The 15,011-nt window shown below is 29.5% G+C and overlaps 1 protein-coding gene and 1 pseudogene across 6 annotated transcripts in view; both read right to left on the bottom strand.

The window, feature by feature from the left end:
* Window positions 1-15,011, bottom strand: part of TRIQK (triple QxxK/R motif containing) — a 97,128-nt gene that overhangs the window by 25,770 nt on the left and 56,347 nt on the right. For all 6 annotated transcript variants that reach the window (XM_023525589.1, XM_023525588.1, XM_011384393.2 and 3 more), the window contains one exon: window positions 10,231-10,312. In XM_023525589.1, coding sequence (XP_023381357.1) covers window positions 10,231-10,291 — 61 coding nt within the window. In that variant the 5' untranslated portion in view covers window positions 10,292-10,312. The remainder of the gene's footprint in view (window positions 1-10,230; window positions 10,313-15,011) is intronic.
* LOC111733527 lies at window positions 623-741 on the bottom strand (annotated as a pseudogene).

The raw sequence follows: 15,011 nt of genomic DNA, 5'->3' as shown, positions 1-15,011 counted from the left end.
TCATGCAGCCCCAGGAATGATGCCCAGATTTTCCCTTAAATACATTAAGCCGGACTGTGAAGGGAAGCACTTTTGAAGGTGTTAATCTGCAGCCTTCTCAGATCACAGGTGCTCTGACAATAAATGCTTATTCAAAATAACCCAACTCCTGTGTCAGTCTATTGGCTGAGAGGCACAGGAAGCACGAGCTCTGGACTCAGTAGCCCTCTGGTTTCCCAATTCAAGCAACTTTAACAAATCAAACGAGTCTGTCTCTGAGTTTTCCTGTTAAACACAGACTGAAAATATATGCATGAAAATTCATAGTACATAATCAATAGGATTTTCTTCTCCAAGTCTTAAACAGAGATTATCAGTATCAACTAAAAGCAAAATCATAAGTAAAAAAAAAAACTGATGCAAAAGAATTTTCAAAGTTTTCTTGGATTTTTGATAGCAAAGATGATGTCATACATATTCATACTTTTTATTTATACATACTTTACAGACAATCTGTATAGTATCTGCTATTTATTTATTTGTTTGTTTGTTTTTATTTTTAGGTGAGGCAATCCTTGGTTGACCTCACAGATTGCAAGAACCTTGTCATCTTACGATCCCTTATTTTTTTTTTTATGTTTTACACCTATAGCACCTGGCCTTCCTGGGTGGTCTCCCATTCAAGTACTAACCAGGCCCAACCCTGCTTAGCTTCCAAGATCAGATGGGATCGGGCTTGGTCAGGGTAGCATGACTATAGATCAGTATGGCTTTTTAAACAGAATACTCTAAAAAGCTATTTTCAGTTATTATTTCTAATATGTAGATATTACCTGTGTTAAAAGTTCCTTTCTTAATTCAGTATAATTAATATATTTAACTTTAGCATGGGTATTGTCTCTATAAAGAACCACAAGTAGCTATAAAAACATATTTAATAAAGATAATAAATATTTTAGTATCAATATTATCACTTACCATTCCTCATATTACATTAATTTATATAATTTATATGCTCTATTTAATATACCATAAAAACCTATGTTTATGTCATGAATTATTTCATATTTAATGGCAATAGCCAGTTTTAATGGTTCTACTGATAGTTTCCTTAATAAAAAAATTAGATTACTTAGCTGCTGTTAGCTCTTGCTTTTCAATTCTTTAGATTTGCCTAGAAACAAGATCTCATCTTTGCCCTTTGTTGATATTACTACGTAAGCTTGTTATCATGTGAATATCTGGTTATTGTTTTATAAATGTTCATCTTTCAGAAGTCCATTATTTTTTCTTTCTCAACAGTTGACTTTATACTAGCCACACTCATTATCATCATGTGGCAGTACTGCTCTTCCTATGCCTTTGCTGCTTTAAAAATTAATGCACTGTTATTTTCTGAATACTGCATAAGCTTCTTATGAGTACATTATGCTATCAAGCAAGCACATGCAGAAAAGCTTCCTAAATTGTTATTCTTTCAATAAAAATACAACTGGTTCTGCTTCAAAGGCACATCTTTTCACCTGCAAATGGACTTGCTTCTACACTTATTCCTCAATTCACTGTCTTTTATTTGTGTCTGGAAATCTTTAATTGCTTTTAATTAGAAAAAAGTAAATTCAGTTCTTTAATCTCACAAATACATTCAATCATAATTCCGTCTGGGATGTCTACCAAATTCTATTCACTGTCTGATCTCTATAACAAAGATATATAATTTATTGTCCATTTATATAGACCACAAAATTAAGATAGAATAGAAAAGCAAAGAGATAAGAGTCAAGATATTTGAAAAATTTGCAATCTAAATGTAATTGTGAAAAGGAATTATTGGAAGAGTTATTTACAGCATGCCAAAAATACTGACATAATGAAAACTTTTTAATAAACAGTAAAGATTTTTATATTTCCTTCAACACTTTTAGAATAATTTCTCATTAACTGCTCCAAATCCCTCCTTGCTTCCTCAGAAAGCAAAACACTATTTGGAATCTTACTTTTCTAATATTACCAATATTACATATAAAAGGGCAATACAACTTGGCATATAAAGCCATTTTCCAAATACCATATGAACACAATTTTTAGTTATTACATTAAAAACTACAGATATTCTAGAAAACTCATTACAAAAGCAAGGGTCAAGTCTTTCTTATGGAACCCTATAGCAAACTCAGCAGTTATGTCAATAAACAAATGCTCTGCTTTTTGATAGCTGTAAGATGGCATAGTCACAGGCAAAATGAAAATGTTAAGTTGATAAAAAATAAAACAAAATTATTACAAAACCAAAAACACTATAAAAAATATAGATCTAGTGGATTATCACCAGCATAGTACACCTTTCTATTTAGCCAGATATACAAAATGATGCCACATATTTCCTTAAAAAAAAAAAAGGATGGTATCTATAGAAGTAAAATTTGCAAAAAGTATTTTTCTCAAAATTATTTAGAAATATCTGGGCAGATGAGAAGAAGGTGGTACATCAATCCTTAGAATGAAATCTCGTGCAAACTTTTTAAAATTATGTTATAGAAGTAACTCGAACCAATGATAATTTTTCAATGCTTGGACCTTAATCATATGTTGCAAAGAATACACCATCATTTAACACCACACAAAGTACTAAGAAACAAGTATTGTGATTTGGGTTACTACAAAGAGAAACCAACAAGTTGTCATGAGATATAAATTAATTTCCCAGGAAATCATATTAAATATGCTAACAAGCAACAATGTATGTATGAAGGGAAATGCTAAATAGAAAATATTATAAAGTATGTCAATTGTTAGTTTGCACTTAGCCAAAAAAGAAAAAAATTCAACAAACATTTTTTTTTCTTTAAGTAATTGCTACATGCAACGTGCCCTTGAGGTTTCAGAGATAAAACCAAAGGTAAACAACAAAAAGTATCATAGAGTTGATGAAATACAAACTTCATCAAAGTTAAACAACAGCATATTTCAATAAGTTTTCAAGTTGGTTAGAGATACTGTTTATTATTTTAAGAGAAATGATAGAACATTTAAGACTAATATAAAGAGTAGTTTAAGCAAAGGGTATATGTAATTTAAATAAGAATTAGGGAGATTGTTTTATTGATTATTTTAACTAATATTTATTAAATACCTTCTATCATTAAGGATAATCATTAGGTATGCAAAACTAAAATTAGAGCTTTTGCCTGAAAGAATGCTTAAATCCCAGTAGGTGTATACACACACACACACACACACACACACACACACACACACACACACACTTATATGTGTATATATTTATATTATACATATTAAGTACATGTATATATATTTTAATACATGTCTATATATGTGTATACATTCTTTAAATGTATATATTTACATATTTATACATTTATATATTTTATTCATATGTATTTATTTATATACATATATTTAAAACAAGGTAAAAAGAAAGTGGTACATGCAATCGGTTTAATAAAATGTTCAAAAGACTTCCAGTTCTGAAATCATGGTAGATTGAGCTGAGGTGCACCCTTCCCTTATATAAGTATATAGAAACAGTAGGGAAAAAAAACCCATTCTGTAAAGCTATAAAAATTAATTGTGTACATATTTATAGACACACACATACATACATGCATTTATGATAGAAGGAAATGTTCAAATCCCAGAAACAAACAAACGAACAAAAACTTCAAATCAAGACAGCTACTTCCAGCTGATATTCTGATAGCCCTAGGTGTGGAGGTCATGAGTGGTGTATTTGTGCCTGGTTTTAGATGTCAAGAGGGCTGCACATTGACTTTTAAGGTCCATACATGTACAGTGCCACTGTGAGAAAGGAGCTGAAACTAAGATATATGGATAAAGTTAAGGTAATCAGAGGACTGACCAAGCCATACAAAAAAGACAGAAAAATAATCTGTGCTTGTTTGGAAAAATAGCAATGAATCTTCCTGCTTCGTCTAAGCTTTGGGTATGGAGAAACGAGTTGTCTCCTATGAGAAATACAAATCTTAAGCTTTTTAGACCCAAGCCAACATATGAGATCCAAATTGCAAGAATATTAGGCCAAGAAATAAATGCAGAATAATGGTCTAAAATCTACAATATCCCTATTGTCAGTAAGTAAACAGGACATTGTTCTGTAAGAATAATTCACAACTCAGACTGCTGGAACTCTCATAAAGGGAAAAAACAGTAACAAAAACAGGTTGAATACAGAATTATAAAACATAAAGGGATTGAAAAAAGGAAAAGAAGAAGACAATAGCATGAGGTAGAATAAGCCAATACAACAAATAGGAAAGTTGTTACCACAAGAAGTAATAGTGGAAAAATCTGAAGGAATATATAAAATTGATATTTAAAATAATAATAGAAGAAAAAAACAAAGAAATAGAATAAAAAATAATTCTAAATGATCAAATAGACCTTTTACGCCTGACAAAAAAGGTCAATGAAATTATATATCCATTGGTGCAAATTAGAAATAGCAATAAGTAAATGAGAGAGAGATACAGATAGAGAGAGAAAGAGAGAGAGAATCAGTGACTCTAATCAAAGAGAAGATAGGTCTGAGAGATAACAAACCCAGAATAGGACAGAGATATAAAAATAGAAAAAATAGAAAAATGATCTTAAGAGATATGGATATTGCAATATGAAGACTTAATTTATACATAAAATAATTCCAAAAGGAGAGAAAAGAGACAGTCATTACTAAAGAAAAATAAATTAGATCCTGAAGTCCTCCCAGAACTTAAGACAAGAATCCTTAGGATGAAGAAGCATATCACATCACAAGCCTTTGTTTTTCTTTTTATTAAACAAACATATGCATTAAATTTGAGATGAAAAGCATTAAAGAAGACATCTTAAAAACAGGAGAGCAAAATATAACTAAAAGAAATGACAACATTTCTCATCAAAAATGTTAGAACTGGTAATGAATAGAACACTATTTTCAAAATTCTGAGTAGATGTAAATGTCAACTAGAATTATATACCCAGCTAAACTATAAATCAAGTATGAGTACAATCTAACAATACTGTCTTGTAAGCAAACACTGAGAATTTTGCTGCTAATAGTTACTTGCATGAAGGCAAAGGATCAGAAACTTCAAGAGAAGGAAGATGTGAAATACAAAATATATTGGTTAGTAAAGACAGCAAACATAAAGTTAGATTTAAGTAATTATTGGTAATTAATAACAAAAATAAAATTGTAGTTATTGTTCTGTTAAAAACAGGAGAAAAATGAAGTAATGAAAACATGAACAGCAGGAATGACTAATCAGATATAAAGATTTAAAAATCTTTATAATGTTTATGATAAAGATATTAATACACTCAGAATTCATTAAGTCAAATATGACAGATAAAATATGAGAAAATTAAAAGAGAGAGAAATTGAATATAAAACTTTAAAAATTTTCAGAAAAGAAGTTTAGTGTAAACATTAGCAAGGAAAAACTACCACAAAAAAAAGAAACACAAAAGAAAATGTGGAAAGCTATCTATTTTGTTCATTCACAATAAATAATATAAAATTATATTTTCTTTCTTAAAAACAAAGAATTGTAGACTAAGTCTATAACCTAAAATGGTGTTAAGGTCTAGATAATAGTAAGGAGCTAGATAGAAAAAAATACTAGAATACTAAACAAAAGAAAGATATTTGCCTATATTACTATAAGGCCAAAAGGACTGTAAGAAAAAACTTAATAACATTTTATAAATAAGGAGGTTATTATTTAATATGAAAAGGGGAATTATCACAAATATATACCAATTTAGAAATGATATGCAACAAAAATATAGCCTCTAAATATATAAAGCAAAAACTGAAAAGAATACTTTGACAGCTCCATAGTCTTCATAGTCTTAGAATATTTTAATTCTCTTTTCTCATAGAATGACAATTCAAACATTCATGTAAAATACAAAACAAATTTGTACATCACAATTAACATAAGCAGTATTGCATCCCAATGTTAAAGAATAGCTATTTCTTTCAAAGATAGAGAGATATTAACAAAATTGACCACCTACCTACTAAGCAATAGAGGAAGCTTTAATATCAAAAACTGACATACTGAAAGTATTCTCTGAACAAAAACAGATTAAAAATCAATTTAAAATACATATATATAAGTAGATATTATATATCTACTTATATATATGTATTTAATTATATATAACATATATAATTCAGTAATTCAAGAAAGCTCTAAATACGATGCCAATGATATAATGAAGAAAATAAATCCATTAAATAAATACATTAGTAAAAAAGTTTTGAAAAATAAATAGCAAAACATTAAACTTAAATTATTACCGAAAAAGATAAAGAATCACAAAAGATAGAGTAGAATTTATAGAAAAAAGAAAATAATAGAATCTAGAGTAACAAAAGCTAATGCTTATTACATCTAAATTAGACATGTCACTTAATATTAGTAAAGAAAAGAGATATACTACAATTAATATCAATTAAAAATGGAAATTACAGTAGATATTTTTTAAATATTTACATTATTTTAATAGAAGTAAAATTTAGATTGACTTCTCAGCAGCAAAAATAAAAGTCAAAATGCAGTGGAATGATATTTTCATGTGTCAAAAGAACACAAAAAGAAATAAAAATAAAGCCAGAGAAAATGTATTTCAAAAATGGTATGCCAATATTATAAAAGAAACTGAGAATTTGTCACAAGCAGGCACACATTCTAGAGAATTCTGAAAAAATGTCCACCAAGCACCAAGAAAATGATTTCAAGGATCATAGGTCTGGGACATAAAAGAGACTTAAAAAAAGAAAGTGGTAAATATGTGTACAACCGTATATTAATTTTGACTGAATAAGCTATAATAATGTCTAAGAAATGTAATAAATATATAGAGAATTAAGAAATGTAAAAATTATATTTTTGTCTTTGTATTTCTAAATTGAGAGTGGAGCTATCTGAGACTCTCATGATAGATATAGTGCTATTACACTGTCAATTTCATGAACTCAGATCTTGTGAATTATCTTTGCATCTGCCATCACCTAAAATAGTCTTTGGCCCAGGGACGTAGGGCTTCTGTGGTCAATTTCTTGGACTCATGTCCTGGCTCTAACTCTTACCAATTATAGAACCTTGGGGAAATTCTTTAACCAATTGTGCTGAGTTTTCCTGATCTGTAATGATAAAGATAATAATAGTTCCTATATCACAGTACTTCTGTGAGGATAAAACAAGATGTGCCCAGCACAAGATGCCTAATAATCGTTAGTTAATTCTTTTACATAAGAAAATACAGCTTTACCAGGTAATTAATTGTATTTTTACATAACTCACCTGCACATATAAATATTATTTGACCTGATATATTTAATAACATCTATTTATAAACTCTCTTAACTATGTTAAAAGTTTTTAAAATTCTCTTATTTTCCAACTTTGAAATCATTTACTTCTAGAAGAATGCATGTAATATTAGCTGATCTTGTAAAACCTATTTTAAAAAAATTATTTCTGAAGAAATGAGAAGGCCCAAGTCAATTTATTTTCCTTTGTAGTCAGCAATATTTCCAAATGTTGTTTTTCTTACTTTTATGCCTTGAAAATGAGGTTTTCATCTCAGTTCACTAAACATTTCAAGATCATGCTGCAATAATTAAAACTATGAAGATCTATAACTTAAAGGTGCTTCCAGTCAGTGTCAACTCATCTGATGAGCAAAGAATATTGTAAAAAAGGCTTTTATGAAAGCCATTAATCACTATCGTTTAGTGCAAAATTGAAAATGCAAAACTTTTAGCAAAGATAAATATCAAACAATGACATTAAAATCATCATTCAAAAAATGGCACTGGTTTTGCCAAATACAATTACTGACTGACCATGTGATATTTACATAATGAGATTTAGTAAAAAGGAAACATTATATATATATATATATATAATGCCACTATTCTTTGTGAAATTGTTTTAGCAATCTAAATTAGCTATTAATAACTTTAATATTCACAAAAACACTAGATACTCAGTCCATTGCTATTTGTACTCAGATTTTATCTGGTATATTCCTTCTTTTATTCCTTTTTCACATTTTAGACCATATCTGGAAAACACCTGCATAGGATTCCATTTAAAAGAAATGGTATCAGTGATAGAAGTGTAAGTTCAGGTTTACGGTACCTTCTAATTCTTAAAAAGAGTAAACAAAAGTATACACTCACTATTTCACTTTTAGTATATTTGCTTTGATCATGAGTATTGTATTTGCAAAGTACACACAGTATAACTTATATCCATGCAACACTTATAAATTGCTCTAATACTTCTTGTGAATTTCATAAGAACCCCGTGAGACAGGTAGATCATGTGCCTCCTTACATTTTCAAGAGGAAGTAAAACAGGAAAGAGAACTCTGTATAGGAACATAATGCATATCACGGCACCCTCAGAACAATTTAATATAAGAATAAATCTGAGCCTTCACAATTATACTGCTTTCTCTGTCTAATTCTTCCTTAGCTCTAATTAATATGAATAGAACTAAATAAAAGAAAAGATCTGTCATGTTTACAGAACAAAGACTTTAGAGTTTTAATATGCCTAGTCTCAAAATTGGTTATTAGATAAAATTTAATTTCAGTAAAAATCTTAGCAGTCTTTTTATAGGAAAAAAAAAAAAAAAAAACTAACTCATATATAGTGATAGAAATCAGAACAGTGGTTACATGCCCGGGGTTGGGTAGAAACTAATTTGAAGCAGATACAAAGAAGTATCTGAGAAGATGGAAATGTTCTATATTTTGAGTGGCATAAGTGGTTACATGGTTAGTATACTTGTCAAAATTCTAAGGATTGTATATTTAAGAGTTAGATTGTGGATTGATCCACAATATGGTTATTCTTCATTTATGTGGTTAGCACATCCCATTTGATCAGAGACTTCAGTCTGGTAACTCAGTCCTTCTGTTTAAATATATAAATAACAAAATAACTCACACTATTTATTCATAAGCCATCCCATAAGTGAAAAAATAAAGGATATACAAAAGAAACCAAACATCGTAAACCCTCCCTCAAGGAATGAATCCAGTAAGAAATACTGCTTTTTAATTTGCATTTATTGGACTACCAGTTAGATAAATAACAAGTGAATTAGATCTTTACATAAGACTCTTTAATTTCATTTTTATTGTAATAATTGTTTTTGTTTTATTTTCCTCTTTGTATCTTTTTTCCCATTTTACTATTGGGTTTCCAGACTACTTTATTTATTTCTAGGGATTTATTTTTTTACATATAAATTACAATTGGTTATATGCATTTTCAATATTTTTTAACTTTGCATCTTTTTGTTTTGCAGAAATATATTTTCCTTTATGGAGTGTGCCTTATGTATCATATTTATGAAATAGGTATATATTCTTTTGATATCAATCATTTCTACTTATTTTCTGACTTTTATTGTAACATCTTTGTTTATCATTCTTTTTATAAGGAGTTTTTTTTTTAACTTTTTTTTTTTTTTAAATTTCCAAAGGAGTGGAAACAGGTAGGAATGGTGAGAAGGAACATGTAAAAAACAAGAGTGGAAGTGAGAAAGGAGAAGTTACCTTTTTCGCTTCTGATTTCTATTTTATTACACTTTGTAAAAAGTTGTGGTTGTAGGATATTGATTCTTTAAAATTGGGGGACTTGGTGTGTGACTTGGTGTGGATAAGTTTTTGTAAATACTACATACATTCTTGAAAAGAATGAGTAGACAATCCTGCATCTAGAGCATAGTCTAAAACAGACAAGCTTCCTGTTATCTTTCTGTGCTGATGAGCGGACTTTCCTCCAGTCCACCATTTTATTAAGGTAAAATTTTAATGAAGAATTTTAGGGTTATCAAATTTTCATTAATAGACAATAGAATTAAAAGTTTTTTACATGGATAAAATATGTAATGGATTATAATATTAAAATACTGACTAAAAACATCTAGCCTTAAGAATAAAAATATTTTTTGCTTCTATTAAATTAATAAAAATTATAAGAGCTTTGAAAATCACGAGTACACATAATGTATTTCTCCACTGGTAGGCAAGTCTGCACTTATTTTTTACTCCTTAAAAACTCTATATACAGTCTTTCATTATTTATATTCTGTTTATGACATGTATTAAGGAAAAGTTACTTTCTTAATACCACACTTAATTGCTTTTTCTCTTTATCTTAATTTGCAGGAATGTATCAAAGGGAATTCATTGCTTACCAATTTGCTTTCTGTACTGATCAACAGGAAGTTTTATAGTAGAGGCATCTTTTCTACCCATCTTTGATCTCCAAAATGCCCTCTGCAAAGAAAGAAAATTATGATGAAGTCCTAAATAATCAAAAGGAGTATCTACAAACATCAGGAATAATTATTTCATAGAATTCATTTTTAAAGCAATGGATAAAAATGCCTTTGACATTCCCATTAGATACCAGTAAAGAATACAAAATTCTTTCAAATAAATTATCAAGGGTACAATTGCTGGTAATTAAATTTCCCAATCATTTGATCTTGGTAATATTTTATTAAGTACTATCAATACTCTGTCAAACCACACTGTTAGAGAGCATTATCTGAAAATGTGAAAATCATGTACTATTTATTCAGATGTTTGGGGCTGTATGCATACTTTTAATAGTATGTTTCTTCCAATTACCTACTATGCCATACAATAAGGCTAAAGTTTGAATCTCAGGTATTTTTAATTTTGTTTTAAAAAACATGACACAGGTAATAAAAGTGCAGGAATCTGAGTTCTAGTTCTGCCTCTTTTTGTACACAGTATAAACTACTACAATTTACTAATATTCTCATACTTACTACATACATTATATGTACTTTTTTATTTAATAGACATCTTTCAAATCCTGTAATTCTTATTGAGTTTAAATATTGTGGCAGAGACAACCTACTCATCAAAATCCATATTCTCCTTTTCTTCCTGCATAGTGTTATACTGTATTTCTTAGCTTCGGTTCAAATATGTAATTGAATTTTTGTCAAGAAAGTGCGGATGGAAGCGATGTGTATCACTTGCAGACCTGAGCATTAAAAATCTCTCTTGTTAAATCCTGCTTTCTCTTTACCTTTCTAATTGGCTGGAATGGAAATGATCCCTAGAGAAACCCTAGGGGTACCTTTGTAGGAACACAGAACCTTGGTCAGCCTGGGCTGGAGGAGGGTACTCTCTCTAACTTGTATACCATCTACGTATTCTATTTAAAAAGGAATGAACTTTTTTATGATTGAGTCATTATACATTTGTGGGGTGTATTTATTACAAACCTACGTGTTCCCCAGATTGGTGCCTGGAAGTTGTTTCTCATTGCTTCTAGAACAAGATAAAGATGAGGTCAGACAAGAAATGAGAGCAGTGTTTAAGCAAAAATATAAGGGAATACAGAACTCAATAATTTGGAGACAACGAGATTGGAAAAATCAAATTCTAAAAGCCAAATAGTAGGAAATAAAAGTGAAAAAGGTGTTGAAGAACAAAGGTCCATTAAGACTTTTTAGTTTAAAAAAAAAGAGAGAGAGAGAGAAAGAGAGACAAAGAACACATTAAGAGATGTTCCTCTCTCTTCTGATCCTATTGTTTCAGATCACCTGAGGAAATACATTAAAAAGAAACATGTTTTATATTTTTGTTCCTATTTTTTTCTTCTTTTTAGTGATGGGTAATCCCTAATTGCAATGTTGAAAATTTAAATTTTATTTTTGTCTTTGAAATTGTCATATTCTATTCTTTAAGCAAAATTACATTCTACCAAATGTTGAAACAAAAGTGCCTAGAGAACACACATGTACAAGTGATTCACATTTTATTAGCTGCAACAAACACAAGAAGGTAAAAAACTTTTACTTTCCTAATAAAAACATTAAGGCTATTTTAAATGAACTAAAGAGATATCCATTCATGTGTAAGGTGCAAACTGTCAATGCCTCAGACATCTAGGACCTCTAAAATGTTCTGACTTTTCTTTGTTCTTCAAAGCCTTGCAAGTAATCACCACTTATTTTTATTGTTTTGATAGTTAGCAAACTCCCAAGAAATCCAGGGAGACATTAGCACATACAGCTTCAATTTCTAATAAGACAGCTATTTGCATACAAGATTAGCCACAATTTAAAATGTATTGTGATAGACGTGGAAAGGGGAATAACAGATTTATATTAGCATGTACAATATCAAGACTGTTTTCACAATTTAATTCCTTGGAGAGTACATCTCATCACCTTCTTTTATAAAGAACACTACATTCTCTGAGGAGCTAACTTGCTCTGAGATCTAGCTAAACTAAAATATGGATTAATAAGATAATATTTATTATTTATGAATTTTGCTGTAAGAATTTCAAATTAAATCATCAGAGAAGTTTTTAACATTCTTGAAACTTGATAACACATACTTAAGTAAGAAAATGCTAATTTTATTTAATATCTAAATAGAATATTAAAATATTTCATAATTAATTTTTTATTTAATTAAAACTCTATACTCAAGACAATATCAGAGCATTTTGTTTTTAATATCCTTTCTTAAACTATACAGCAATTTACCACATGTATTTTTAGGCATAATATATCACCTTTAAAAACAAAGAATTATAGAATTATAGTCAATCACATTTTGACCAAGTTATTTTGTTGCTCATTTATACATTTTCTATGAAATCTAGAAAGAACGAGTAAAGAAATAAAAGAAAAACCTGAAGCACATAGTCCTGCTTCCAGAAAAAGCATTCAATCCAGACTGTGACATTAAAATACAAACATTAAAAAACAGGTAATTAAAAGAAAAAAAACCCACAACCCACAACTCCAGAAAAAGTAATAATCTCAGTTTTTAAGGCTAAAACATAGACCATTACTTAAGAAAATTCTTACTTAAGTATGAAGTTATAAATAGGCAGAAAAAATATTTGGTTATGGCTGGATCATGATTGAAAACCAATCATTAAAATACAACCACATGCTAGATGTTGGGAAGAATAAAGTAGTGAATAAAGAAGACACTAATCCCTGATCTTATTATGCATTCATTGTTTCCAAAGTAATGTTTTAAAAATTCATAACTGATCATGTAATTAACATACTTCATTCAAATGATGGCCTATTTCCTAGATAAAGCAAAAATCCTTAGTATAAAGAACCATTAATGACCCAGGTTTCTTATTCATTCCCTACTAATGTTCTAATGCACCAAAAATCCAGCTTTTAGTTCCATGATTTTGACAGGCTCATTCACATTTTCATGAACTTACTCATGTTCTTCAATTTACTTTAAATGTCACTTCCATATTTTCCCACTTGTAGAATCTACATTTTAATATTTCAAGCAAGGGTACATAATTCAGATCTCTAGAGATAATTCTCCATATTTAAAATGTGAAGAAAATAGCTAATTTGAAAGACTATCAAAGTGTGGTACAGCATCCAAGTGAACTATGTGTACATAGTATATGTCATTACATATTGAGATGATTGAGATAAATCATTAAAAAGATGAATAAATTGATATTATATAAAACTGGAAAAATAAATAGTAGTCTTCCTAATGTTTTCAGGAAGCAAAGTGACCATTTCATCTTTACCTCACCAAATCTATTTCTTTTATAGCTGCAGAAAGAATATGTAAAAACTTGAATATGTGAAAAGGGGATTTCTAAATTCTGATCACTAGCAACACCGACACAAAAATTCATAAGAAAAGTAACTACAGAAGATTTGTTGTGTAACCCCAAAAACTTGTGTTCCAGGAAAGTAATCATAGTCATTGCAATTCACCCTTCAGCCATATTATGAAATAAAATGAATACGGTATCAACAAATAGTGCTGGAACAACTGTATATCCTTATGGGAAAAAAACTAACAAAAAACCTGAACCCTTATTTCAGACCACACATAAAAATAAATTGAGGATAGATCATAGATCTGAAAAAAGAACTAAAACAATAAAGCTACCAGGGGGAAAAAATTGTCTTCACAAACTTGGGGTAGGCAAATATTTTTTATAGAGAGCACAGATATTATAGATCATAAAAGCAAAAAAAAAAAAAAAAAGAAAGGATATATTGGGCTTTATTAAAATTAGTTTCTGTTCATCAAAAGATACCAGTAAGCAAATAAATAGATGAGTTGTAGACAGGAAGTAAACATTCATAATACCTGTATCTGACAAAAGAACTTGCATTCAGAATGTATGAAGAACTCAATAAGACACAAAACCCAATAAAAATGAGTCAAAGACTTGAAGAGAAACTTCACCAAAGGAGATATACAAATGGCAAAGAAGCACATGAAAAGTTCTCAATACCATTAGTAATCAGCAAAATGCAAATTAAAATTAGAATTGAGATATCACTACCTACTAGAATGATTCAAATGAAGATTTACTATATGAAATATCAGGTGGATGGGGAGCAACTGAAACTCTCAAACATTGTTGAAGGGAATGTGAAATCATACGACCACTTTGGAAAATTGTTTAGCAATTTCTTACAAAGTTAACTACCAGCAATTCCACGCCTAGGTATTTATCTAAGAGAGATAAATATGAATGCCCATTTGCGGGGGGGGAAGCTTTGTACAGGATATTCATAACATCTTTATTAATAACAGCCAAAAATTGGAAATAGCTCCAATACTGATCAACAGAAGAATTGATAAACTGTGATTTATTCACACAGCATAATATACTACCCAGCAAAGAAACCAATAATATTTAACAATGGAGATAAATCTCAAAAATACTACTCTGAGTGAAAGAAGCAATGACTCATTCAGACCTAAGCTGAATGGACGTTCTTCAGTTTTATGGGTCTTTATAATGTTATTTAACAATGATAATCCCCACTCTTTCTCTAACATGCACATTGAAACACTTATTCCCTATGGGCTAAGGAATAAATAAGAGGTGAGAAAGCAAAGGTGAAAAGTAAAGACAAATGAATTACAAAATAAATAAAAAGAAAAGAAAGGAGAGGGACAGGATAGT

The sequence above is a fragment of the Pteropus vampyrus genome, unplaced genomic scaffold (assembly GCF_000151845.1).
Source record: "Pteropus vampyrus isolate Shadow unplaced genomic scaffold, Pvam_2.0 Scaffold572, whole genome shotgun sequence".
Classification (NCBI taxonomy): domain Eukaryota; kingdom Metazoa; phylum Chordata; class Mammalia; order Chiroptera; family Pteropodidae; genus Pteropus; species Pteropus vampyrus.
The sequence above is the reverse complement of the archived record's forward strand: the minus strand, read 5'-3'. Positions and strand labels throughout refer to the sequence as shown.